The sequence below is a fragment of the Gaeumannomyces tritici genome, assembly GCF_000145635.1.
Source record: "Gaeumannomyces tritici R3-111a-1 unplaced genomic scaffold supercont2.7, whole genome shotgun sequence".
Classification (NCBI taxonomy): domain Eukaryota; kingdom Fungi; phylum Ascomycota; class Sordariomycetes; order Magnaporthales; family Magnaporthaceae; genus Gaeumannomyces; species Gaeumannomyces tritici.
The window spans coordinates 1,746,581-1,772,742 of NW_008804551.1; the positions used below are offsets into that span (position 1 = coordinate 1,746,581).

A 26,162-nucleotide genomic window follows, 5' to 3' on the forward strand; every position below is an offset into this window, starting at 1 on the left:
CACAGGACGATATAAGCCGAAAATAAAGCGCCTGCCACGTGTCGAAGGCATTTCGCTTAACGCTATCAGAATCGTGGGGGGAACGTGGCCTAGTGGGTGTTCCCCGCGAGCTTCTCAATGCCACGTATGCCACGTATGCCCCTGGCTCTCGGCCTCGAAAGCGATTAGTGTGCGACGAACGGAGTAGGCGACCATGATAAGTGCCCAGGCCATTACATTGCGAAGCGGCTGCAGGCCCTCCGAGCCAGTAGGATTCGAGGAGGCCTCCAGTCAAGTGGGTGCTCTGGTGCTCGCCGCGGGCAATCCTCGTAAGACAGCCTGTTATGTCTGTCGCAGGCGAGCTAGGCCGTAGGCGATAAAGGATGGGGCTCCAGAATCCCTCCTCTTGTTTGGTAGCAGCACTTGGGCACCGATCCGCATTGCAGCAAGGGGACTGTGCAGGATGCGTTGGTGTGATTGAGACATTTTGGGTCCATGAGTGCGAGTTCCTGCGAGTGAACGTATCGAGGATTCTGCGACATTGGCCAGATCGGCTATCTGGAGCTTGACCGCACCGAATGGGACGTAAAGGACACTGCCCAGTGAAAGGACGCCAAGCTTGGGAACCCTGGGAGCAGCCTGCTTTGCAAGTTGGGCACCCTTTTCCCCGCAATTTTATTAATTCGGCCGAGTCCGTCCGACACGTAACAATGCATAAAGCCAGCTCTGATGGTCGCTGACCCAATGGCATGGTATCTTGTCTCGGGCGCATACTTCGGCTATTCCCATCCCTCTGCATCTTTCCTGGATAAGTGGCACCGTCAGGCCCCATCCCCTCCCGGCCCAACCGCCATGGCTCGACAACCCAACCAGCCAGCATGCGAGGGCCCCCCACACGCCTCCCACGACGGCGACCTCTATGCCAACGGCGACGACGACGACGACGATGACGACGAGAAAGTCAACGCCAAGGCCGACAGAATCATCAGGCAGGAGTTGCACCCGGATGCCTACCACGAGATCGACCAGGAACTGGAGCTCGACTCCCGAGCCGAACGGCTGCTCATCCACGTGTGGCACCTCATGGTCCTACTCCAGCACGACCGGTCCCTGGCGTGGGAACAGGAGTACCAGATAAGAGATCTAGCACAAGAGGTGCAGCGCCTCAGGAGCGCGCTACGCGACAGCATCTCGGTTAGCGACAGGGTCGACCCGCCGCTCAAGCCGCGCACCGCGCTAGAGGTGGTGTATGAGGGGAGAGTGAAAGCGGCTGAGAGCCACGTCGCCGACCTGCTGACGAAGAACTGGGAGCTCAAATGGCGATGCAGGGACCTCCGAGAGCATACCAAGTGGCTAGAGATGCAGCTCCGGGAGGACGTCTCGCCCGGCGATGTCAATTGGCCGTCATTGGAGCCCAAGACCGCGCTCGAGAGCTCTCTCGAGAAGAAGATTCTAGAGCTAGAAGAAAAGATGCACAACCCCAAGGGGAGGGGCAGGTCCAGCTCCGTGTGAAGAAGCTGCTTTGGGCTCCCTTGCGTCTTGCGACTGGTGTTTGCTTTGTTGCTTTGGAAAGGCTGGGAGAAAATGCAGTTTTTGACTTTGGTAGATGGAGGTGGTTGCGATAGGCTTTTCAGGCTCCGCTTTGTTGTGCGCGTGACTTCATCGGTTGGTTTTCAGGGGTCGGCGTGTTGGCATGGACGGCACACTTTTCTTGGAAACCTACCCAACGTCAGAGCCTCCTCTCGCCCCTCCAATCCACTAGCCACCGCGTGCGGAAAGGGAGGTCCCGCTGATGCCTGCAGGCGCCGGAAAAATGAAGGCTGCTGAAAGACCTGATGCGTCGACAGGACCTGTCAAATTCGCCAAGATGGAACTCGGCTTTCAATCATTAGTCGTGGCGGTTGCGCTAATCTCTTCGCAAGAATCTCCACTGTCATTACCACTGGTCATGAGAGTTATCGTCACAATCAGAAGGACGCAGAAGCACTCCTTTGGGCACCATTGCAGAACTCGAGACTTACGCCCGCCTTGGGGGCGTGTAAGTAGGTAAAGCTGCCAGGTTCAGGAAGCTGGGGTCATGTAGACGCTGGCATTGGATATTTTAAGCCTCATCCGAATCGACATATAGGGCTCTACAAGTAGGCATTGTTTGGCCAGATGACCACGCCTCATCGTACGAGGACGCCAGAGCTCATCCAACGTGCGCAAGAGACCATCGACTCCGACAATTGCTCCTACTTTCGTATCCAACCAGGAGTCACGGAAAAAAAGCTGTCATCACCATGGCCGAAAGTGGGGTAAGCCAAACCCCTGCATCAGACGGACAGGGCCGCTGCAATTATGGCAGGACTGACATCACTTTCACCAGGCGATGGTTCCCGCCGGGGATTTCAAAAATTCGAGGCCGGGTGGAGGTCAGGACTACAAGGAGGTCGCGAGCGGCGAGATAGAAAAGGGCCAATACGTCCAGAACATGCTTAGTGTCTACACCACATCCCACTACCTCGCCGTCGACATTGAGAAGGAGATACCACTCTTCATCGACAAGGCCCGGGTGAGGATCAGGAGCCTCATCGAAATCATCGCCAAGTTGAAGAAGGAACTCTACGACACCAAGGTGGAAGTGATCAAAGTCAACCAGCGCCTCCACACGTTCCTGAGGCTGCCAGAATTCCAAGAGAACTTTGAAGGATGGGACGAGGGTCTTGAGGAGAAGCTTATGGCGGCAGAGACACCGGATGATATCGCCAAAGTAATGGAAGGTTAGTCGCCAGGGAGTGACTAGTTCTTTTTGGTCGGAGGAGCATTGGCGGCGGTTACCACATTCTCAATTCGGTTTCCTCATGGACGTGAATTTGTTTGTTTGGATTGATCATTCGAATATTTTAACCACTCCTGTACATCTGGCCCTTAAAAAAAGCTTTATTGAGTGCTTTACACACTGCCGATACGTCACCATGTCACAAAGGAGGCTGTCACCAAGGGCCGGCACACTGTTCCAGGCCTTGGCACGGAAGATCTGCACGGGCACCCGGTGCTGTGCCAGGCAGATGCTTACCGAGCACCCGTCGGCAGCAACAGGGGTATCATTGTAGATAAAAATGCACGAGGCCCCCGACCGCGTGCCTTCTTCTTCCTTTCTTTTCAGAGATTTAGATAAGCCTACAATGAACCTATCTTGCACCGTTTGTACGTCATATACCATATACATTGCACAAAAGATATACGCCCCCCTGCGCACCCCCTTGCGCCCGGATCAGCTCTGCACGCCCTTTTCCATTCTCTTGATAGCCCTCCAGGCGCTATTGAACCTGCGATCCCACTTGCCAAACTTGCAAATGGTCGAGTGATCCCCGTTCATCATGACGTCCTCCTCGTTCGGCAGGCCCATGACGGCAGACATCTTGCCGACGACCATCTTCCGCAGCACCGGGTGCTCGTTGCTCTCGTAGAAGCTAGTGATGGCGTACCTGGATGCCAACGGACGGAAGTCCGTTGAGACCTTATACAGGTCGGTCGAGTTGCTCTCGAGAGCATGGAGGAGCTTCGACTCGGGCCGCGCGGTCACGGCCTGGACAATGTCGGAGACGGTGCCCATGAAGTTGGCCACGTTGGAACCGCGGTGGGGCGTCCCGAAGAAGACTATGCCCTTGGTGGACTCGGCAACGTCCGAGTAAGCCTTACCATCGTCCGCGAGGGCCAAGGCCTATGTAGTGGTGTCAAAATGTGGGGTTCCTGCCAATAGGATGCCTGCCCAGAGCCGAGCACGTACCTGTTTGAGGACGATACCGCCCAAGCTGTGGCAGACAAACACAATCGGAGTCCCTTCCGAGCCGGCGTCCTGGTATGCTGTCAGCTCCATCTGCTGTGGGGATGGCCAGGGCTGGTACAAACCTCACGTGCGTCCCTGAGCTCCGACAGAAGCTGCTTGGCGATTTCGCGCACGGCGTATACAACCCCGCCGGAGGTGGAGGCGTCATAGCTAAAGGACATGACCCGGGCGCCCGCAAGCTTTCCAGGCAACATATCCCTGAGCCAGAGTGTCGAGTCTGCGTGTGTCCATGACTTCAGGTAGTCGCCGTTCAGACCGTGGATGGCCACGACGCTGGGTGCTTGTTAGGGGCCACAATGTGGACCTGGCGGGGAGGGAATAGCGTACTCGAAGTCATGATGGTCCGGCTCGTAAAGTACGTTGATTGCGCCAAGACCGTCATCAGCCATGGTGACTTGTTGGGAAGAGGAGAAAGCCAAGTCAAGGGTGATGGAGCTCAGGGGCATGCGCTTGGGAGGTTACAGAAAATGGAAACATTAAGGGTAACAATATATTTGTATCTCGTCCAACATGAAGTAGCCAGGCCGGGCATGGGAGACATATAGCCTCATGTGTGTCGCCAGGTCGGGCTGGAATCGGAGCCACGGCGCACACGTACCCAGTCCACTCTCGACTCTGCGAGTGGAAGTTGTGTACTGGAGGGCATGTGGCATGGGATGCGCGTGGCAGGAGACGTGTTGGAACCTGTAGTTGCTTATTGGCTCTGTAGACGTGGCCAAAAGCCTACGCGCGGTTAAAGCGCCTTGAGCAGTTGGGCTTCAGGCAGCCCGGCCCAACGAGGCGAGCGCTCTTTGAGACGGAGTGAGTAGACGAGTCCTAGCGAGGTCGTACATACATGACCCCATTGATACCTAGGAAACCTCCCTTCTCGTACCCGCACCACACAATGGCTGACGTACACGTGTATGTGGAGCGGGCGTTCCTTGGGTATAGGGTATATTCCACGCGCCTAAAGCATGCTCGCCTCACTTTGAGTACATTGCACAGCTCAGGACGTCGCCTCTCTGGCATCTTCACTCCAGGATTTAACCGCTTGATTCTGCACCCGCAAGTGGAAGTCCAAAGTTCTCCAGGACCGTCCAGGCACAATCTCAACCCCTTTACCCACTCCATCAAAGCTCGATATATGTCCTCAGACGTTCGAAGATGGCGAAGCGATTGATCCTCAAGCAGCTCTACGATCCCGCCAAGGCGGGGCAGCCCTGTTCGGTGGAGTCCGTCAACCCCCGGCAGAGACGCTGGCACCCGACTTTGTATTAGAGCGTGCTGACCGGATCGTGCTGACTGCCACCCATAGTCTCGTCCTCGTTCACGGCCTCAATGGGGACCCAATTCAGACATGGAGTAGCCAGGAAGGCGCCAAGGGATGGCCGCAAACCTTGCTGCCGGAGATCCAGCCGCAGACGAGGGTTCTGTCGTTTGGGTACAACGCCGACATCTACCGCAGCAACTCGGCCGCGGGGATCCGAGACAACGCGAGAGCTATGCTGAGCCAGCTGAGGGCTCTCAGGCGGGGCCCACAAGCAACCAAGCGGCCCATCGTCTTTTTCGCTCATTGCCTCGGGGGCCTCATTGTCAAGCAGGTGAGCTCGCCAGCCTCCTGAGCACGGTCGCCGCTATGTTGACTAACCTTGCCCAGGCCATGGCATTTGCCAACTCGGAGCGCGAGCACAAGGAAGTTGCGCTGGCAACAAAAACCATTGCAAGTCACCCCGAGGCCCAGCTTCCTGTATCTACCTATTAACATGCCTGTTTGCACCCATTACGCAGATCTTTCTCGGCACCCCGCACTTTGGAGGGGATAAGGAGCGGTGGAAGTTCCTGGCCGCCCCGTTCGGGTTCTTCGCCGACTCCAAGAACGGCAAGGTTTCCCCGCTCGTCAACGCCATGACGAAGGGCGCGCCGGACATCAGCGAGATCGAGGAGGACTTCCGCCACCATGCGCGCAAGTACAGAATCAGCAACAACTACGAGACGGACATTTGCGACGGCACCGACCGGCTCATCGTCGACCAGACGAGCGCGATGATGGGGATCGAGGACGAGCTGGAGGCGATGGGGGGGAACCATCGCACCATGTGCCAATTTGAGGATCCCGACCACCCGGATTTTATGCGCATCTGCCAGCTGATTCGAGATGCTTATGTTGATGAAGCCCCCAGCGAAGCCGTCGCGCCGGTTCCCCGCCCGGCCCGGACCGAGGCACCGGCCAAGAAGCCGGGAGAGGGTGTTGTCCGGCCGGAAGGCAGGCCCGCGGTTCCGCCAGCGGACGTGCAAGTAATGGCCAGGCCTGCTGCCGCCGGCCGTGCCTCCGGTGAGGCCTCTGATGAAACATTCACCCTAGTTCGTCACCAGCCCCGGACCGAGACGCCAGACAAGACCCCGAGTGGGGGCGTCGACTGCCGGGACGATAGTCTTGTGACTCCACCAACTGGCGTGAAAGCGCCGGCCAGGCCAGCGACCATGCCCGTCACCCCAGGGGGGACGACGACGACAACCAGCACGACTACCATCCTCGAAAGCCGCCAGATAAAGGTCGAGCGAACGAGCACTATGCCTGGGTATTCCGCCCCGCCCAAGGCCGGGGCCGAGCGAGAAGGCGGTCAAAAGGAGCAAGACCAGCCCATGGCGGCCAAGGCTGGGGCTGAGCTAGAAGGTCAAAAGGGACAAAGCCTGCCCGCGGCGGCCAAGACCGGGACCGAACGGGAAAGCCAAAAGGAGCAAGGCCAGCCCACGGTGGCCAAACCGAAGAGTTTGCGCGGGTTTTTGAGATCGCGGGATTATTCCATTCCGAGCATATTCCAGCGCCCCCCTTTCCAACGAACCCGTATATCGCCAGTGCGGGAAATCAGGTGATTGTTGGTATGCCACGCGCCCAAGCTTGACAGCCAGATCCGGACGGAAACCAGTGGCGCGGGGCTTTACCGGGGAGGTGGAATGACGAGGAGGGTTTTGCACTTCTGAACCACTTCCTAGAGGTGAGAACACGGGAACTACGAGTCAAATTTGGTAGTGGTGTGAATTTTATTGTCAAGCTGACTCCTGTGCGTGCCGTTTTGGACGTGGTGGTGGTGCGCTGACATGCGCTCGAGACTGGTCCCTGACAGTTTGGTGTGCGTGGCTGGAAAAGAGCCTGGTGGTGGCCTCAAAACGAACACCGCCACGCTGAGGGCCCGAAAATAGCTGGTGTAATTTGCAGCGATTGACAGCTCGCAAACCAGGAGAGCAGTGCTCCTGATTGGTTGGGTAAGCGTTGCTTGGCTCCTTCGCTGCTTGGCGCTCTGGCTGACCCCACACACAGTGGGCGGTGCTTTCTTCGCAGCGTGCTGTACAGACCAGACTGCAGCGGGCAACAACCGCGCAGCCGCTCCCGCGCGGCAAGGCCCCTTTGGTGGAGGCTGTCTCTCCAGCCCACAGTAAGAAGGCTGAGGAAGGCCACCCTTTTCTGGCAATCTGTAATCCCGAGATGGGCAGGCACCCAAAATCAGCCGCCACTTTGGGGAGCGTGGCTGGCACTTGCAGTAAGCGCCAGCCGCTGCCCCCCACAGCCGGCCAGAAACCCATGGCGATGGGTGAGATTCGATCTGCCACAGGCCAAGCTTCGCCTGGAACTGTTACGATATACATCCCGCGAAGCTTGATAAATATCTACGGAAGCCGGTCTTGTTTGTCTTGGAGTTGCATCACCATCATCACCATCACCACCACCACAAAGCAACAGCACCACACACGCAAAACACTTCTTTCCTCCCTCTCCACCTTAACTACATCCTCGAATACCCCCCAAGCGCCAAATCCAATCACCAAAATGCGCGTCACGGCCGCCACGCTCGCCATGATGGCCACCACGCTGGTGGCCGCGCAGCAGTACGACATCGCCGAGGGGGTCGACGGCCTCAGCAACATCAACATGCGCGACATGGTCAAGCTGACCCTCGACAAGCGCAGCGACGGCGAGGAGCCCGTCTCGCTGTGGGTGCACAAGAGCTTCAAGGTCCGGTCCGAGGACGACGACGCCGCCTTCCCCCAGCTGGACGTGCGCGCCGACGACAAGGATAAGAAGCCGTCAAACGCTACCGCGGCCGCGGCCAAGGACAAGAAGCCCAAGAAGAAGACGTTCAAGGTCCACGTGACCGAGTTCAACGACAGCATCGTCAAGTGGGTCCCGAAGGCCAAGGACGTCAAGAAGGACCCGAAGCCGGCCAACAAGAAGGAGGGCGACAAAAAGGACAAGAAGCCCAAGACCGACGAGGAGAAGAAGGCGTCGAGGGAAAAGGCCAAGGAGAAGGCCAAGGTGAAGTTTGAGCGCGGAAGCGTAAGTGCCTCTTCATTCTCCCTTCCCGCCTCTCAACAGCATAGGCTAACCCCAAACCCACCCATAACAGTGCGGCGCCAGCAGCTTCACCAACAAGACCACCGTCGCCGCGCCCTTCACCGGCGGCTGCCTCGCCATCCGCAACTGGGCCAAGAAGAACCCGGGCAAGTGGGTCTTCTCGCCCGCCAAGGTACAGGGCGAGATCAACCTGATCGTGGCCGGGTCGAACAGCGGCGCCAACTGCCGCTTCGTCATCCGCAACAGCAGCGGCCACAAGACCTTCATCGCAAACATCGACGTGCAGGAGCTCATCACCGACTCGCACCGCCGCTTCGCCGTCCGCTACGGCAACAGCGCCGACAAGACGCGCGGCCACCGCGTCTCGGCCGAGGGCAACATGAAGTGCGACAAGCAGTACAAGAACGGCACCAAGTTCGAGCAGAATGTCAGCTGGGGCATCCTCAAGTTCGACGGCCAGGTTTAAAGGGCTTCCGGCCTCTCGCTTCTCCCACGCACCCGCCATCTCCCCTATCATTCTCTGCCAGGACAGGACTATACCCTTTTTCGGATTCTGCCTTTATCATATATATTGTTTTTTGTTGCATAGCGTTCGGTTGGCGTTTGGTAATTCTTGCATAGCGATACGGTTAAAATTAGCATGGTTTTGCAATGTATGATGTTCACATATATCACATGTCCTTTTGCACCCCACCATGTGTTCCCATCTGAATTTAGTGGCGTCGATGCACTTGCATAGATATATTTCACTAACCTCCTGGAACCTTTCCTTTGCATCCACTTGGAAGTTGGAGTTTAAACACCGAACAAGAAGCTTTACAGATGAAGTCGTTGGGTAGAAGCTGAGCGGTGCTTGAGCGTGGCCAGCAAGTATCTATCAAAACCATCGAGTTGAACTGAGCTCTTCCAATTTGGCAGAAAACTCGTTACAAGCTTCACCACAAAGGCCGCTGTTCTTCCAGGCGGAAACGCGCAGAAACCCGAAACAACAACATCACGAACATGTGCCGTGGTGGCTTTTTGGGGGTTAAACCTTTGATATAAAGAGAACTTCAACCATTAAAAGGCACGGAGCAAAAGCCGGATATATACATGGTCCGGCCCTAGCACTATCTTCATTTACTACTAATATACCTCTTTTAGGGTTGATTTCTTCTCTCAAGAAATTTAAACTGTGTCCACCTCTCGTTTTGATCAACCCTTGGAGGGGCCGTGTGGCAGCTCACCACAAGCATCTACCGTATCCATAGTAACGAGAGCGGCGAATGGAACCCACGACGGGGGCGCCCCTGGCGGGATCGACCGAGACAGACTCGTGTCCTTAGTTGGAGGTGTTGCCCGAACGCGTGTGCAAACATGGCCACACGGATGCAAACCATTTAACCTCACAGTCGACGACTGCAGAGCACAGTTCTTGCGGCTAGCAGACTTGCGAGCGCCTGGCAATGCTGCCACGTACCGCCCGCTACTCTACCATTTCACCCGCGCATCCGACAGCTCTGGCGACGCCATCCGATATACCCTGCGTCTAAAACATGCGTCGAGACATCTGAAGAGGAGCACAAGACACCATTTTCCAAATAAAATGGCTACATATGGCTTCTCTCCAGCCGGAAACCGGGGTTCGGTCGGCAATGCTATGTTCGCTTCTTGAACGCCCAACTGTAACAAAAGGCCCGCCCCCACCTATCCGGGCACAAACTACAAACAAAAAGACGAGTAGTCAATGTCACCTTGGCTTTTTTAGCGGTCTTCCTGCCACCGCCGATGTCTGGGGGCACTGATTTTGTCGATCTCGTGTGGGGAAGGACGGCGCCAACATTCGACAATATGACCATGCGATGGAACGCCTGCCGAAAGTTGTCCACCGGTCCTTTCCTCCCTTGCCTTGAAAAAACAAAAACAACCAAGCGAGCCTTTTGGCTTAATTACTGGATTTGAACCAGAGTGTGAGCTTTGGCTAGCACGGAGGACATGGAAACTCGGTTCTTACACCACTCCAAGCTCATCCTATTACACATTAACGCGGTTAACGTACGGAGCAAACTGGCCACAGTAATTTGAAGTACCAAGTTTCACGTTCTCAGTACGCTGGGCGGTAGCTCCTTCCCTCCCGAGGAGGGTGAAACGCGTGCTGTTGCAGGGAAGAGATTCCAGATACAGTGGTTGGTTGGTCATAGCCCGGTGCCATCTTCCTAGCTCGTCGCGGGCTGCGGGAAGTGGGAGGTCTGCATGGCGGGGTCGCGGATAGCAGCCATTTACCGACCTATCCCAGTGCAGAGGGCTTCTTTTTGGTCTCGGGGTGTTGGAACGCTCCGAGGTCCCTATGGGGGAGGATGGATTTTGGACATTTTGGATGGCATTTGTTGAGTCTACATCAACCATTGGTAGGTAGGCGGGTGTAGGTGACTTGTTTTGCCCTGGTGTCTCCAGCTCGAAGCCATGGGAGGGACGATATAGCACATCACGTGTATGGGCACGTGAGGCCGAGTTCGGTGCGTCGGGCGGTGCCAGATTCAGAGACGGATTGGCTTGTGAAAGCGGGTTTTGGCGCATTTGGTCTGGGTCCGCCTTTAAATTCACGTTTCTTTCCTCCATCTCTATCGCTTCCTTGCCTGCTGGCATCCAACCCATTGGCGGTCTGACTAGCACCAATATCGGGACGTCTGAGCGCCACGGCGCCCGCGGGGCCGGGGAGACGGCGTCCGCGGAGGGTGAGGGGCATCTGAATCCGGGGGTGAAACAAGGCGACAAGATAAAAAGGTTGAAGAAGCACCAGTTTTGGCCTAGATCAGACACGGCGCACACGCCAACTCCATCTTGGCGGGATGGGTTGCCCCCACTAGAAGAGCCGGAACGGGTCCCTGGGCGGTGCGACTCCACTCCAAGGGATCATTAGTTGATCTGCACCAGGCAAAACATCCATGACAGCAACACCCCCGAGCTTGGGCAGCGCAGCGTCCGAAGGGCCACGGGATTTAACCCCTGGCACAGTACCGGACCGCGTCATCCTGTCGTGATGGCCGCGGGAAGTGGGCGAGCGCATCTTGTCATGGAAAAACCATATGTCGTGTCGCACCCCTATTAAAAATTTGGGAGCCACGTTTTGCAAATCCCCCATGCCCCGCCGTGTGAACAGATGCCGGTCTGGACTTTCTTGGCTTTCTTGCTTGTTATTTTTTCCTGTCTCTTCCCCTTGTGTCTCTCTCTTCCTTTCTTTATCGTCCTGCCTGGTTCCTACTCGTGGTCCCCTGGCCGGACCAGAACAAACCCTGAAGATGGGACGACAGGCGTTGGAAAGGGCCAAGCTGGAGCTCACCCTCGTCGGGTGTTACGCCTGGATTAAATTAGCCCTCCAGGTGCCGTTAGTGCCGGGCCGCCATCCGCCAGTCAGGACAGACAGGCGGACAGGGCGCGGCGCTACCCGACGCCAGACACGAGCGCAAACACAAACGCACACATGCACACGCACAAACCAATGCGTCGCTCGCAAACCCCTGAACCCGCATGCCGATGTCGACGATAGAAGGCGGCTAAGGTGCGGGTACCTTGCATCCCGCCTCTGATTGCGTCTGGTCTGGCAAGGCAGCGGAACATAGGACCCGGTCTGTCGGTTTGGGCTGAGGATCCTCTCCTTCTGGCCGGGCCGCCTCGGGGCTTTTTATGGCAGACTGTGGCTGCTGGCCAGGCCCCCTGCCGCCAGCAGGCCCGTGCACGTGCGGAGGCGACGACGACCGCCAGGGGGGTTTGACAAACATCCCATCATAAACGAAGCGGCCCCGTTCTCGAAGGATTATGTTTTCGGGGCCTTTCCCTTTCTATCACCATCCCTCCCGTCCTTTTTTGTTGTTGCTGTTTTGTTTGTTTCTCTACCTTTCGCTTTCATTGCCAACTGGACTTGGCCTGTAACTACCGGATAGTTGCAGTTTTTGGTGTAGTTTGCTTTTTTTTTGTCCTTCTTTACCTTCCTTTGAAGCCGCGGCCGTTTGCCCGACCAGGGCCGACCGCACCCGACGACGACGACGACGACGACGACGGCAGAGCCGGTGTTCACTCATTTTCCCGATCGTGTCCGGGGAGCTCCACAACCGTTCTCGGCCTCCCGTGATCGGGTTTTTTTTTCTCTTCTTTTTTTTCTTTCTAGTCGTTGTTGCGACTATATTCACAGGACGTCAAAGCGATGGGTTGGGGTATTCTAGAACCTAGGAGCGGGGGACTGCCTCTGGGAACTGTCAGGCTCGGAGAGGATGACAAGGACAATGGTGAGCTTTGCCTTGCTGCGCTGGGCCCGGTGGTCTTTGCCACGTGCTGGCTGGACTCGGTCGCCAAAATCTCGCTTGCTGACTGATCCCCCCTTATCCAGACTTTAGCGAAGGGCAGCAGGGGCTCAAGAAGAGCGGCAACATCGTGCTGCAGCCGCAGCCGTCGGACGACCCCAACGACCCGCTCAACTGGTCCAAGAGCATGAAGTATCTGCACTTCTTCGTCATTGCCTTCGGCGCCGCCGCCACCAACGGCCTGGCCACCATGGTGACGCCCGGCATCGTGCCCATGGTGGAGAAGTTCAAGACGACCGAGGCCGACATCTCGTCCTGGATCCTGACGGCCCCGACCTTTTGGACCTCGCTCGCCGGCTTCTTCGTCGTGGCCGGTGCGGACGTGTGGGGCCGCCGTCCCTTTTACCTGGGCGGCATCGCCCTCCTGGCAGTCTTCAACTACATGGGCTACCTGGCCCAGGACTTCATCTCCTTCACCGCCGCGCGCACGCTCGCCGGCTTCGCGGGCGCCCCGCTCTTCCAGCTCATGACGGCTACGCTCGCCGACATCTTCTACGTGCACGAGCGCGGCACCCTCATCGCGCTCTCGACCCTAGCCCTCAACGCGGGCGGGCAGATCGCGCAGATCATCTCGGGCTTCGTCATCGACGCCATGGGCGTGTCGGCCTCGTTCGGCTTCGTCGCCATCGTCTTCTCCGTCCTGTTCCCCGCCGCCTACTTTGCGCTGCTCGAGTCGGCCTACTTCACCCCGCGCATCTCGTCCGGCTTCAAGAGCGCCAAGGCCGCCGCCGCCGGCTTCGACCTCGAGGAGGACGCGTACCCGGCCTCCAAGGAAGGCCTCGAGCTGCCCGCCAAGCGCACGTACGGGCAGAACCTGGCCGTGGCGCGCGGGCGCATCAGCGACATGGGCTTCTGGCGCGGCGTCAGCAAGCCGCTCGGCATGATCACGTCGCCCATCATCGCCTACAGCGCGCTGCTGTCGACGCAGCTGCTCTTCCTGCTGGCCGGCGTGCCGACCCTCATCTCCATCGTACTCGGCGCCGAACCCTACTCGCTCTCCCCCTCGGCCATCGGCCTCACCAACCTGCCCCTCTTCGCCGTCGCGCTCGTGGGCGGGCCCGCCATGGGATACGTGTCGGACGCGCTGACGCGCTACATGGCCCGCACCAACGGCGGCCTGGCCGAGCCCGAGTTCCGCCTCATCTCGCTCGCCTTCACCGTGCCCGTCACGGCCGTCGGGCTCATCGGCCTCGCCCAGGCCGTGACCGAGGCCCAGCCGCTCCCGTGGCTGCTCGTGTGGAACTCCATCACCAACCTCGGCACCGTCGGCACCACGCAGATCTCCATCACGTACGTCGTCGACTGCTACCCCAAGCAGTCAGCCCAGGCCTTCATCACCGTCAACGGCATCGCCGCCCTCGTGTCTTTTGTCGGCACCGGCCCCGTCGTCGAGGCCCTCGGAACCCTCGGCGCCAAGCCCGTGCTCGGCGCCCTGGCCGGCGCCACCATCGGCATGGCCGTGCTCGCCATCCCCATGTACATCTGGGGCAAGAGGATGAGGAGCTGGTACAGCAGGGCCGCCTGGGCCCAAAAGTTCCTCACCATCTAGAGGGGTGGGGTGTTGTGGATTAATGACGAACATCATGACGGACTTTTCTTTTTTCCCTTTCTGGACGGAAGGCCGGAGCGCCGCACGGAGGACTTGCTGCCACTGCTGCCCACTACCACCACCACCGCTCCTGTATTGACTGACCCCTTACTGTCGCTACTATTGCTACTCCTGCTACTACTGCTCCCACCACCCACAAAGACGATGAGGCGATGGCGGCCGGCCTAGAAGACCTTCCCGGGACGGTGCCCCCCCTCCGCGTGTATTATATCCCTCAGAAGCAACAAGAAAAAAAGGAAACATAACAAATTTTTTTATCTGGTCCGGAAAATCGAGAGCCAGCGGAGGAGCACTAAAAGCCTCGCTACTTCATGTCTGATAGTACCCCCTTTCCATTGCGCTCTCTCCCCTCGACTCTTGCACGCCAATCAAGATTTTTCGTCCAGACAAAAAAAAGGAACCATGAACCTCGATCTTTTTTTCTCTTTTTGCGGGCCGGGGTTTTCTGAATCACTGTAAAAGTTAGGACCATCATGCCAGGTGCTTTGGGGGACACGCCATCCATGTTTCCGCCTATAGCTCAGCTACAGGCCCCCCTGCATTTTATGCTCCAGGCCGGCGCCGCCCCACTTTCTCCAAATATGCAAGCACCGTATGAAAAAAAACGGGCACTCGTAATGTTTTTCCGGGTGCCCGCCCGTGCAGATCTTCCGTGCCAAGGCCTGGAGCAGTGTGCCGGCCCTTCGTGATAGCCTCCTTTGTGACACCGTGCACTTCATGGACTACCTAGCTTTTACGCCGAAGAAAAAATGGCGCAACTGCGGGGTGAAACCTGCGGGAGGGTCGTCCGAGGTCGAGCGCCAGACTGATTCTCGAAAGCCCGGATTAGTGGTACTTCTAGCGATGCTCGTGCTGTAAGCATGTCGGGGTGCCAAGATCATGGTGCAGATTAGTCAAGAAAGAGCATCGGTGACATCTCAACATAGCCGACACGCTCAACAAATGTAATTAGTCGGAGGTTATATCCCATTGCCAACCACCGAGCATAGACACAGGAGCGTCGAGAAGCACCGCGTAGAAGAGGTCTAGTACACTGACATTGCTGCGTCCGCCGATGGACGATGGGTGCCTGGATGAGTGGTGGCAACAGTTATACCCGCCATTTATGGCAAAAGCTGTTTGCTCCAGTGGGGCAAGGAGGCATGCAAAGTCGATGAGCAACGACCGGGACAGGTTTGGGAAAGCATTCGGGCAACATGCACAATGAAGAAAGAAGCAGGTCCGGGCCACAGCAAAGAGGATGACCGTAAGGCACTTTTGTATATACACAGGATCCCCAGGAGTAGACAGGCAGACGGCCAGGGAACTCTGCGGCCAGTTGCACATTGACCGTTGCACGGTCTGTGTGCCCTCTGCTCCAGCCTGTCCCATATTACACAGACTATATCTAATACCTGGCGCTTGACCACGCGAAAGATCGTTTTTCCACTGCATCTACCGGTACTGAAAATATGGGGTGCTCCTCCCTACTAAGACCGATCGTCGTTGACTACTGACAGGACTTCTCCGAGCCTAGAAGCAGGGGCATCAAGCTAGAACTGTCATCTGGCTGGCGGTATCTCTGGATCGAGTGGTGCTGGCCGGGCTACCAGGAGATTGAGCTCGCTGAATACACGCCGGCCAGCTGGATGCGTCAGATTTGTCGAGAATGCCAAACGATGGCTCGAGGTCTAGGCCATATTGACACCACCTCCCCCAGACTATTTTTATTTTTTTATTTTTATTACCTTTGTGCGGATGTAGTTCATACTCCAGAGGCGTTTTGCTTTGGATTGGCATTTTCTTGCACCGTGAATGCCTCGGGAAGTATGCATCCTTAGTGGGTCTAAAACCCCGAAATGTATTGTTCCACCCATCTCCATACGTTGACGGCAAAAGATTTATACAAACCGTATCGTCCATCCAGTGACCAGAGAATATTCCACAGCGATTAAGTCTTTGCTCCGTCTACCCATGAATCCTCCAACCTGACGGAATATACGATTCAGCTCCATATCCTTCACTCCCCTCGCGATGGGCGACATCGTGGGACGCTTGACCACACACACCACTCCCTTTGTGATTTACGACGCTGTGTTGGCTGTGGGATACATCACCACACAAGTTTACATACCGTTCTTTCGTCCTGAGGCGATGGATAACGACTGGATCATGACCCTCAGGGACTTATTTTACCACTCGACCCATGGTCGCCATGCCCGAATCGCGGTATCTAACATCAACAACGCGCTGCGACAGCCACCAAGCAGCATCATATTACCAACCTACGATGTTCTGCTATACGGGAAGCGATATTACATTAATGCTATCTGGACTATCGGCAACTCGAGCACCTCTTTCGCGCCGCCGTCGCTTCCGCCGTCTTTGACTCCATGGGGCCTCACCGAATGCCCCGCGAGGGCAGCTTCCGGGAAGAGACGCAGCGACTTTCCTACTCTAAACTGGCTTAATGGCCAGGCCACTCGGTGGTTCGGTGACGAGACAAGCATGTGGATGGACCGGGGGATGGCCGGGCGCACACGGCACGCGGGGCAACGACGGGGGTGGTGGACGGGCCCATGGATGGAGGTGGCGATGGATGTGATTTGTCTCCCTCGGATGGCGTTGTGGGCCATCATGCAATTGAACTTCTATCGACGCGGCCGCAGGCTGGAAAGGGAAGAGGCCCAGCCCCGCCTTCAACAAGAGCGGATCGAGCCTGTGGCTTGAGCGGGCGCTGCGAGTCCCGGAAGCATCCGAGGAAAGGTAAGAGCAAAAGATCGGCGACCTTGCATCTCATAAACGTCCGGCGCAGGGCAGGCACTGGCATCAATCGGAGAAGACAGTTGGGAAATGGGCCGGGCAAGGGCCTTTCCGGGGCGGATGGGAAAGGAGTCCCTGGCGGCGATCATTGGACGGAGAAGGGGAAGATAATTTGGAAAAGAAAGGAGAATGCCATTATCCCCGAACGCTGACGGAAACGACCCACCCACCCAGCTGCGAGTTTCTTCAGATTCTGATTCAAGCAGCAATTCAAATGCGATGGACAAATGTCCATTTGCGCCGTTCCAACACATTAAGGGGCTTTGGTATGGAGAATGTTTGGCGATTGCAGCGACCCTGCCTCTCTGATCCACGGACCCCGGGCCCGGCCACTGGGCCACTTTATGGAAAGAACCTTAAACAATCCCCTGGGCAAACACGGAAGATAAGACGGTACGTGGGCGTCCGTCCACATGTGGTTTTGGGACTGCCAACAAAGATAAAATACAAGGAGCCACCCGACATAAACAAAAAGCTCGCGGCAGGCAGCCCGCTGCTTCGAGACATGTCAACGGCTAGTCGTTTGGAGCCCAGCGGAATGATCACGGCCCTTCGTAGCTGCGCAGGCCTGGCCGGCCCGGCGCTGGCAGGGACAGTCCCTTCCGGCGGTGCGGATCAAGACGACAACAAGAATAGACGGGAACGAACATGTGGGGGCTGTCCGATTCAGACACGGACGAGGAGGCGCTCGCGCGATGGTGATGTTGAATTTAGAGGAGCCGCACGCACAAGACGGGGTCACGGGCGAAATGTTTCTAGGGTCTTGGCGGCCCATATATTACCTCAATATCACACACCCGACGGGACTGTGGACGCGAAGGCTAATTGGCGTACCTAGAATTCGCGGGTGTTGGTGGGCAGGGCAGGTTTGCAGTGCCGTTGTGGATGGTATGACAAACAGTTGAGCGATGCCCTGTGGGTGGTAGTTGCTCGCCAGCACGGCTGGGGAGCCTGTCGGGCTCCGCGAAAACCCCAAGCCCCGGCTTCCGCGGACGCGAGCCCCGTCGGCTGCCCCAAGCATCGGCACGAGAGTATCAGACCCACTCTGGACGCGACCTCTTGCCTGTTTCTTGCCATTTTTGGTGCAAAAAACCACCCCCCAGACGTTCCTTCCCTCGCGATTTGCCTCCTTCCACGCTGCTTTTCTGCAGATCTATAGGGAGCGGATTCTGCCAGACAACGCAAGCTAGTACAACCCACCTAAGCAGCGCAGCCCCTGCAAATGTTTCAACACTCGCGGGTTCCAGAAGCCGGCCGAAAGAAACCCAAGGTCGCGACAGCCTCCCACCTCGACACCAATGTGCGGCCATCGCCCCCTGCGTCACCGTCGCCATTTGTCGCCCTCCAGCTGGGATAGACTGCGGGGCTAGATGGCCGTGCCGTAGGACTGGACCCAAGCTACTCTCCGCGGACCGTCGGAGGGTCGCCTCCACCTTCCGTGGTGGCGCCCCCAGTTGCCCATACTATCCATGCCCTTCCTGGTGGGGGGGCATGGCGAGCACGCTTGTTTCGGGCCCGAGGAACGCCTGGGCTTGCTCTCCCATAGAAAGCCCCCCAAGTCAAGAAGAGCCGGGTGGATGCCGTCTGATATTTTGGCCCGACTGACACACATGGTCCTCCATTCCTTATTTTTGTTTATCTATGCCGCTCCTCCACCCCACCGCCGCTCCCTGATCCTTTGCTCCCTTCTTTGTTTGGACATCCCGCCCTGCTTACTGCGTAAGCGTCCTAATATCTTCTTTTACCTCTCGTTTGCCTTTTCTTGTCCAACGTCATCCCGTTCATAGATTGGACTAGGGCTGCCTGTGGCTAGCTCCTTTCTTATTCGAGCGTCCACCCGTCCCAGTTGCCCACCATGGGCGTTAGCTCCGAGAAGAAGGCCGCTAAGGGGCGTGCCTCGTCGCCGTCCATCACAGATGTATCATCAACGACACAAACCGAAAGCTTGCAAGAAATAAGCGCGTGGAAAGCATACTGGGTTAGTTTGGGACTTGCACAGCCGCACGCCAGTTGCAGGGTGAAGCTTCCCTCTTCCAGCGCTAACCGTTGCCATGTGCACCTCCACAGAGAGTCTTCAGGTATGCCGGCGCACTCGACTATGTGCTGCTGGCCATCGCCTGCCTTGGCGCTATGGGCTCAGGTGTTGCCATGGCGTCGCAAAATATAATATTTGGCCAGTTTGTCACAGTCTTCACAGACTTCGGATCCGGGCAGTCAGCCTCTGACAACTTCCGGCAGGGCGGTGCCTCATTAGCGTAGGTTGAGCGGACGCCCCCTCGACATTCGGAAAAGGACGCATGGGCTAACTTGGGGACATCACATCCCAGCCTTTGGTTTGTCTACCTGGGTATCGCCAGGTTCGTCGCGGCTTACACATACAACACTCTCATGACGTACACCGCGTACCGCATCGTTCGCAACATCCGCCGCATCTATTTGCAGTCGGCCCTGCGCCAGGAGGTTGCCTTCTTCGACCTAGGAACCAGCGGCTCCATCGCCACCCAGGCCTATGCGAACGGCCGCCTGGTCCAGAACGGAATCTCGGAGAAGCTCGGCCTTACTATCCAGGGTCTTTCCGCCTTCGTCGCCTCTTTTATCATTGCCTTTGTCACCAACTGGAAGCTCACCCTGATCGTGTCATGCATCGCTCCTCTCTGTATCGGCTTCATGGCCACTGTTTCCTTTATCGAGGCCGGATACGAGACCAAAGTCCTCAACACCCATGCCCAAGCCAATTCTTACGCCGAAGGCATCCTCGCCAGCATCCGTACCATTCACGCTTTCGAGATGCGCAACAGGATTGTCGGCAAATTTGACGAGATCCTGACGGAAGCCCACAATCACGGCAAGAAGATTTCGGTTCTCTTGGGAACTCTTTTCTCGGCCGAGTACACCATCATCTATCTGGGCTACGGCCTCGCATTCTGGCAAGGTATCCACATGCTGGCCAGGGGCGAGGTTGCAAACAGCGGAGAGGTCTTTACTGTCCTTCTGTCCGTTGTCATTGCTGCCATCAGCCTGACGCAGATGGCGCCCTACTCCATCGAGTTTACTCGCGCTGCCTCTGCTGCCGCCCAGCTTTTTGCTCTTATCGATCGCCAGTCCAAAATCGACCCCCTGGACCCCGCGGGCGAGCGTCCCACCGAGAACCGCGGTGTCATCGAGCTTGAGAACGTCACCTTTGCCTACCCCAGCCGCCCTGGCGTCACGGTCCTCGATAACTTCTCGCTTACGGCTCCTGCTGGAAAGATCACTGCGCTCGTTGGTCCCAGTGGATCCGGAAAGAGCACCATCGTTGGTCTTCTTGAGCGGTGGTACAACCCTGCCTCCGGAACTATCAAGCTGGATGGCCACTCGATTGACCAGCTTAACTTGAGCTGGCTCCGCCAGAATGTTCGCTTGGTGCAGCAGGTTAGTGGTCATCCCTGTTCCTTGTCGCATCACGACTCTGAAGACATCATTCTAACCGCCGCAAACCATAGGAGCCCACCCTGTTCCGCGGAACCGTTTTCGAAAACATTGCGTACGGTCTTGTTGGCACGCCCTGGGAAAACGCCACCAGGGAGGAGCAGATGACGCACATCCAGGATGCCGCCAAAACTGCCTTTGCCCACGACTTCATCACCGAACTTCCTCAAGGATACGACACCGACATCGGCCAACGCGGTAGCCTCCTATCTGGTGGACAGAAGCAGAGGATTGCTATTGCTCGTAGTGTTGTCTCTCAGCCCAAGGTTCTTCTCCTCGACGAGGCCACCAGCGCCCTTGACCCCCACGCCGAAGGCATCGTCCAACAGGCGCTTGATAAGGCGGCTGAGGGTCGCACAACCATTGTTATCGCCCATAAGCTCGCAACCATCCGCAAGGCCGACAATATTGTGGTCATGACCAAGGGTAGCATCGTCGAACAGGGAACACACGACAGCCTTCTTGCCCAGGACGGAACCTACGCCCGCCTTGTCAAGATCCAGCAACTGACTCTGTCAAGCGAGCATTCGGACACGGAGAGCGGCGAGGAAGATGATACCGTCAATGCCGACGCCGACGCCGTTGGCCAGGTCAAGTCCATGACACGCTACCCGACCGCCGACCTGGACCGCGTGAACGCCGCCATCGAGCGCAACGACTTCGAGGCCTACAAGGGCCAGGGCTTCCTCGCCGTTGTCAAGCGCCTTGTGGTCGAGGCTCCCGAGCTACGGGTTGCGCTGGCTTCCGTCTTCCTGACCTGCGTCATCTCTTGTGGGCTGTACCCTGCCCAAGCTGTCCTCATGGCTTACATGGTCGAGGTCTTCACCCTAACCGGCGACGCCATGACCAGCCGTGGTGACTTTTTGTCGTCAATGTTCATCGTGTTGGCTGGCAGCTGTCTCGTCTGCTACTTTGTTCTCGGCTACGGCACCAACGTCGTTGGACAGACCTTCCAGCACAAGCTTAGGAAGTCTATTTTCCAGAACCTTTTGCGCCAGGATCTCCAGTTCTTTGACAGGCCCGAGAACAACATCGGAGCGCTTGCAAGCCGTGTCGACTCCACCCCTCAAAGCGTCTTCGAGTTGATGAGCTTCAACATCGCTTTCATCGTCATTGCAGCCCTCAACATTGCTTCGTGCAGCGTCCTCGGAATCGTTTTCAGCTGGAAGCTCGGCCTGGTCATTGTGCTGGCCGGTCTTCCTGTTGTCATTGGCTGCGGATACCTCAAGATGCGGTTCGACGCCAGGCTCGATCGTAACATTTCGGCCCGCCTGTCCACCAGCTCCGCCATCGCGTCCGAATCTGTCACTGCCATTCGCACCGTTTCCTCGCTTGCCATTGAGCGCAAGGTTCTAACCAAGTACACCGAGGAGCTCGACCAAGCCGTCGGCGATTCGCGTCGCCCCCTGATGATCACCATGACTTGGTTTGCCCTGTCACAGGCGACCGAGTACTGGTTCATGGGTCTTGGATTCTGGTAAGTCTTGGATGCAAGAAGCCTCCACCTCCGGATTATCGCTGATCATTCCTCTTTATATGCTACAGGTGGGGAAGCCAGCTCGTCGCCAACCGCGAGATCACTCTTTTCCAGTTCTTCGTGTCCTTCATGTCCGTTTTCTTCTCGGCTCAGGCAACGTCGCAGATCTTCCAGTTCTCTACCAGCATGACTAAGGGCATGAACGGCGGAAACTACATCTTCTGGCTCCAAGAAAGCCAACCGACCGTGCAGGAAAACTCCAACAACCGGGACAAGGGTCCCAGATCTAGCGGTCCTATTGCGTTGGATGATGTTCGCTTCTCGTACCCGCTGCGCCCGGACACTGCTGTGCTCAAGAACGTGTCGCTCGAGGCATGTACCTCCCTCCTCTGCAAGGCGCTGCTGTCTGCATCCCTAGCATACTAATAGCTTGTCACAATCATTACAGATCAAGAAGGGCCAGTTTGTCGCCCTTGTCGGTGCCTCGGGCTGTGGCAAGTCGACCATCATCGCCATGCTTGAGCGCTTCTACGACCCCACGACAGGCTCGATTAAGCTGGATGGTGACTCCCTGACGGACCTGAACCCGCGCCTGTACCGCAAGATCGTCGCACTTGTGCAGCAAGAGCCTACTCTCTTCCAGGGCACCATCCGCGAGAACATCGCGCTCGGCATCGACGAGTCGGAGCTACCACCATCAGCAGACGGCGTCGTCTCGACGACGGTGCAGACTGGCTCCAATGATGCACAGATCGAGGCTGCTCTGCGCGCTGCCAACGCATGGGATTTCGTTTCGTCGCTTCCAGACGGTCTTGCGACATCTGCCGGCCCCAACGGCACTCAGCTTTCAGGAGGCCAGAGGCAACGTATCGCCATTGCTCGTGCCCTCATCCGCAACCCTCGCATTCTGCTCCTCGACGAGGCGACCAGCGCCCTCGATACGGAGAGCGAAAAGATTGTCCAGCAAGCACTGTCCGAGGCCGCCAAAGAGGGCGACCGCATCACTGTTGCCGTTGCGCACCGTTTGTCTACAATCAAGGACGCCGATGCCATCTGCGTCTTTTACGGCGGCCGGATTGTCGAGATGGGCACCCACGCCGAGCTTGTGCAGCAAGGTGGCCTCTACCTCAAGATGTGCGAGGCGCAGAGCCTTGAGTAGCGCACTGTCTGCTACCCCGTTCCATTTCCTTGTTTGCATAAAAGAAAGTACATGGGCTCGGCTCATTGGTTGGGTTGGATTGGGACTGGCGCTTCGAATAATGGCGGGATAATGTTTTTTTCTTCTTCACGCTATCTACACGTACTGGATATGGGTTTTTAGATATCTGCGACGACTGTGTCGACAGCGCATATAATAGCACCTATTTTCTCAAGATGCTGGCGACCTTTGCTAATCTGAGGGCGCTGTTGCTGCTTTTTCGCACCAGGGTACAACGTCCGGCGCCATCTGGACAAGGATCAAGCGAAAGAAAGCAAGAACATAGGCAAAGGAATTCTGGCACCGACGTCTTGACCAGTCACCCAGTGCTTCTGATGATCCATTCGAAAACGATCGACCCGATCACCAGTTCTACCCATCAATTGTTACGGTTTATTTTCTGTGAGGCTGATCTTGACAATCAGTTTCAGTTGTCGGTTGTGATGCGCACTGTATATAAGGAGGGCACAGGGCCTGCGCCCGTCTTCTTTTCTCTTCACAGATCGAAACTAGTATGCAATAAACCTTATCTTGCACCGTTTGTCCGTTATAGGAATAGACCAATCGGTGGGTTAATATAAACCGGGGACGTCTATACTGCCACAGACTCTAGCTATTCTACCACAGAATCATCCGTGCACACGTGCGATCACTGCCGCGCACCGTCCCACAAGCCAAATTGAATGTACCCAAATGATGAGCGATGTTTTCCCATGTTGATCACGTCAATTCATGAAGTTATTAGTTCAATTCCTCGTATTGCACGGTCGTTGGCACGGCCGTTCCTTTTTGCATCGGTTGACTGGCAGATTCAAGCACAGATCCGGCTTGGGCGCTTTGCTTATTAAGTAAGGCCCAACCCCCAATTTTTTTCCTTCCGCCTTTTTAATTTTTGCAACAATTTTAATCCTTAATACCAAAAACCGGCGATTTTTATTAATCCGGCCTTATTTTAATCGACAATGCTTTTTAACGCTATTTGGCCTTTGCTCGACAAAATTTTCAATGCTTTAAAAGCGCGCGCGCGCACGCGAAAGGGTTAGAACAATTACCGAAACAAGGCCCTTAACGAGATCACCCGCACCCGATTGCAATGCGCCAACGCGGGCACCCCCAACCCGGCCTCGAGGCTGTGGCCCAGGAGGTTACGGGCCTCGACCCCTGCCGGGGCAGGATCCGAGACCCCTATAGCTAATTTGGGAGGTGAGCCCTCAGCCCCTAATTTATCTACCACGGTTTTAATTTCCTTTCGTCCTTTTCCTCGCACAAAAAATCACAAAAATCGGCTAAGTTGTGTAAATTAGCCCTTTATATTAATATTATTGCAAAAATGTCACAAAGAAGACAGTATATACTGTAGAGGAGAGGTCTCAGGCGTAGATAGCAGATGCCTGAGGCATCGGAAGAGCGGTCCCTCTGCCTGAGAGCGTATGACGCTTCCAGGCATCAGGAGGGAAGCTTAGTAAGCAAGGAGGACACGGGAGTCACGTGTATATAAAGGGCAAAGGCTCCTACGGAGCCCTGCACCTCAGATCCCTTCCTCCTTAGAGCAATCCAACCGGAATAGCCTCACACCGTGCCTATACCTTTTGCCTGCAGCAAAAAAGCTTTATTTTTTTCTTGGCACCAACTCCCGGCACTACCGTTTTTTTTTCTTTTGCCCGAGCCCTGCCCCCGCCTCCCCTACGGGGAGTTGATTTTAATGCTTCCCGCACGTTACTAACGAACAGTCACGTCACCAACAGGCACCGACCGACCATGAAAAGCACGGATCTCCCACCCAAACTAGTCGAGGTACCTTGACAGTCTGGCTATTTTGTGGTAGAATAGCTAAAGTCTGTGGCAGTATAAATGTCCCCTATAGACCTCCCCAAAGAAAAAACGAGTTTGAGAACAAGATGAAGTGAAGAAGAAAAATAAAAACTGCCCAAGAGATCCAAGTACTCGCCCCATCATAAAATAGCTCATCCCATCCCCGCGAAAAAAAAAGGAACTGGCTGTGCCGCCTCGTGAGAAGGTGAACTCCCTTCCTCGTCGGCACCCCAGGCGCGCCACCCGTGAGAAGGTGGACTTTTTTTGGTCGATGTCGCGCGAAAAGAAAGGAACTGGCTGTGCCACACCGTGAGAAGGTGGACTCCCTTGTCGACACCCCGAACGCGCCACCCCGTGAGAAGGTGGACTTTTTTGGCGATACCGGGCGAAAAAAAGGAGCTGGCTGTGCCACCCCATGAGAAGGTGGGCTCCCTCGTCGACACCCCGGACGCGCGACTTGTGAGAAGGTGGACTCTCTCCCTCGTCGATACCCTGGACGCGCTACCCGTGAGAAGGTAGACTTTTTTTGACATCTGCCGGGCGCGGTGACCAGAGTCGGCCTTGTTGCGCTTGAAGATCTCCTCGGACTCTGGATCCTATGGAGATGATATGTGGTTAGACAGTGGCAATCTAAAGTCAAAGGAAAGCTGTGACGAAGACTGGAAGGACTAACCTGATCGTCTAGTCATGGAAGCATGAAGCTGATCGCTAGGCCTGATGGCTGCGTGGTGCCTGGTGTCTTGGTGCCTCGATGCCTGCTGCCTCGGTGCGCGCTGCCTCGATGCCTGCTGTCTGATGCGTGCTGCCTCGATGCCTGGTGCCTGCTGCCTGATGCGTGCTGCCTCGGTGCCTGCTGCCTCGATGCCTGCTGTCTGATGCCTGGTGTCTTGGTGCCTCGATGCCAGCTTGGTTCTGGAGCTGGATGGTTGTGTGTGACTGATGGTGCTAGGGAATTTGTTTGTAGCGTGTATGTGCAGATGCTGTGAAGGTGCTTGGAGTTGAAAAGCAGGGAGGCGACCGCGAACCCTCGCGTGAAAATCAAACTAGAACAAACCACAACCGGGCAAATGCCTGGTAGAACGAACGAAACGGACCAGGTGGTCCGATGAGAAGGTGGACTTTTTTTTCTTTTTTCAATTTTTTTTGGCGGGTTTTTTTTTTCAGGGAAGCATCGAAGGAAGCAAAAGAATAAAAAAAATAAGAACGTTTTTTAAAAAAGAAAAAGAAAAAGAAACACACACACATACACACACACAACACACAATCCCCGCCCGGGGAAGTTGTCAAAAATAAAAAATAAACGCTGCCGGCGCGG

General features: G+C 56.3%; 9 protein-coding genes across 9 annotated transcripts; 7 read left to right on the forward strand and 2 right to left on the reverse strand.

The window, feature by feature from the left end:
* The first annotated feature begins 751 nt into the window (after nucleotides 1-751).
* On the forward strand, nucleotides 752-1,766 carry GGTG_11884 (hypothetical protein). The gene has a single exon (XM_009229775.1). It carries the CDS (start codon nucleotides 832-834, stop codon nucleotides 1,489-1,491), a length of 660 nt encoding a protein of 219 aa, XP_009228039.1. The 5' UTR covers nucleotides 752-831; the 3' UTR covers nucleotides 1,492-1,766.
* Nucleotides 1,767-2,125: 359 nt separating this feature from the next.
* On the forward strand, nucleotides 2,126-2,962 carry GGTG_11885 (hypothetical protein). The gene is made up of 2 exons (XM_009229776.1): nucleotides 2,126-2,276; nucleotides 2,348-2,962. Exons 1-2 carry the CDS (start codon nucleotides 2,262-2,264, stop codon nucleotides 2,744-2,746), a joined length of 414 nt encoding a protein of 137 aa, XP_009228040.1. The 5' UTR covers nucleotides 2,126-2,261; the 3' UTR covers nucleotides 2,747-2,962.
* Nucleotides 2,963-3,116: 154 nt separating this feature from the next.
* On the reverse strand, nucleotides 3,117-4,292 carry GGTG_11886 (hypothetical protein). Its single transcript, XM_009229777.1, has 4 exons — nucleotides 4,139-4,292; nucleotides 3,874-4,084; nucleotides 3,752-3,820; nucleotides 3,117-3,685 (listed from the first exon to the last, which is right to left on the reverse strand). Exons 1-4 carry the CDS (start codon nucleotides 4,255-4,257, stop codon nucleotides 3,236-3,238), a joined length of 849 nt encoding a protein of 282 aa, XP_009228041.1. The 5' UTR covers nucleotides 4,258-4,292; the 3' UTR covers nucleotides 3,117-3,235.
* Nucleotides 4,293-4,868: 576 nt separating this feature from the next.
* On the forward strand, nucleotides 4,869-6,313 carry GGTG_11887 (hypothetical protein). The gene is made up of 5 exons (XM_009229778.1): nucleotides 4,869-5,025; nucleotides 5,109-5,394; nucleotides 5,451-5,513; nucleotides 5,582-6,125; nucleotides 6,167-6,313. The coding sequence occupies exons 1-5, from the start codon at nucleotides 4,958-4,960 to the stop codon at nucleotides 6,223-6,225; spliced, it is 1,020 nt and encodes a 339-aa protein (XP_009228042.1). The 5' UTR covers nucleotides 4,869-4,957; the 3' UTR covers nucleotides 6,226-6,313.
* Nucleotides 6,314-7,383: 1,070 nt separating this feature from the next.
* GGTG_11888 (hypothetical protein) lies at nucleotides 7,384-8,833 on the forward strand. The gene is made up of 2 exons (XM_009229779.1): nucleotides 7,384-8,126; nucleotides 8,197-8,833. Exons 1-2 carry the CDS (start codon nucleotides 7,620-7,622, stop codon nucleotides 8,608-8,610), a joined length of 921 nt encoding a protein of 306 aa, XP_009228043.1. The 5' UTR covers nucleotides 7,384-7,619; the 3' UTR covers nucleotides 8,611-8,833.
* Nucleotides 8,834-12,155: 3,322 nt separating this feature from the next.
* Nucleotides 12,156-14,503, forward strand: GGTG_11889 (hypothetical protein). The gene is made up of 2 exons (XM_009229780.1): nucleotides 12,156-12,406; nucleotides 12,508-14,503. Exons 1-2 carry the CDS (start codon nucleotides 12,325-12,327, stop codon nucleotides 14,028-14,030), a joined length of 1,605 nt encoding a protein of 534 aa, XP_009228044.1. The 5' UTR covers nucleotides 12,156-12,324; the 3' UTR covers nucleotides 14,031-14,503.
* Nucleotides 14,504-16,103: 1,600 nt separating this feature from the next.
* Nucleotides 16,104-16,799, forward strand: GGTG_11890 (hypothetical protein; the record flags this gene model as incomplete). The annotated part of the gene is made up of 1 exon (XM_009229781.1): nucleotides 16,104-16,799. One exon carries the CDS (start codon nucleotides 16,104-16,106, stop codon nucleotides 16,797-16,799), a length of 696 nt encoding a protein of 231 aa, XP_009228045.1.
* A 1,449-nt stretch (nucleotides 16,800-18,248) lies between these two features.
* GGTG_11891 (hypothetical protein) lies at nucleotides 18,249-23,201 on the forward strand. Its single transcript, XM_009229782.1, has 6 exons — nucleotides 18,249-18,870; nucleotides 18,960-19,147; nucleotides 19,220-20,303; nucleotides 20,375-21,837; nucleotides 21,906-22,209; nucleotides 22,286-23,201. Exons 1-6 carry the CDS (start codon nucleotides 18,748-18,750, stop codon nucleotides 22,994-22,996), a joined length of 3,873 nt encoding a protein of 1,290 aa, XP_009228046.1. The 5' UTR covers nucleotides 18,249-18,747; the 3' UTR covers nucleotides 22,997-23,201.
* A 1,798-nt stretch (nucleotides 23,202-24,999) lies between these two features.
* On the reverse strand, nucleotides 25,000-25,536 carry GGTG_11892 (hypothetical protein; the record flags this gene model as incomplete). The annotated part of the gene is made up of 2 exons (XM_009229783.1): nucleotides 25,000-25,436; nucleotides 25,521-25,536. The coding sequence occupies 2 exons, from the start codon at nucleotides 25,534-25,536 to the stop codon at nucleotides 25,000-25,002; spliced, it is 453 nt and encodes a 150-aa protein (XP_009228047.1).
* Between the last annotated feature and the right edge of the window lie 626 nt (nucleotides 25,537-26,162).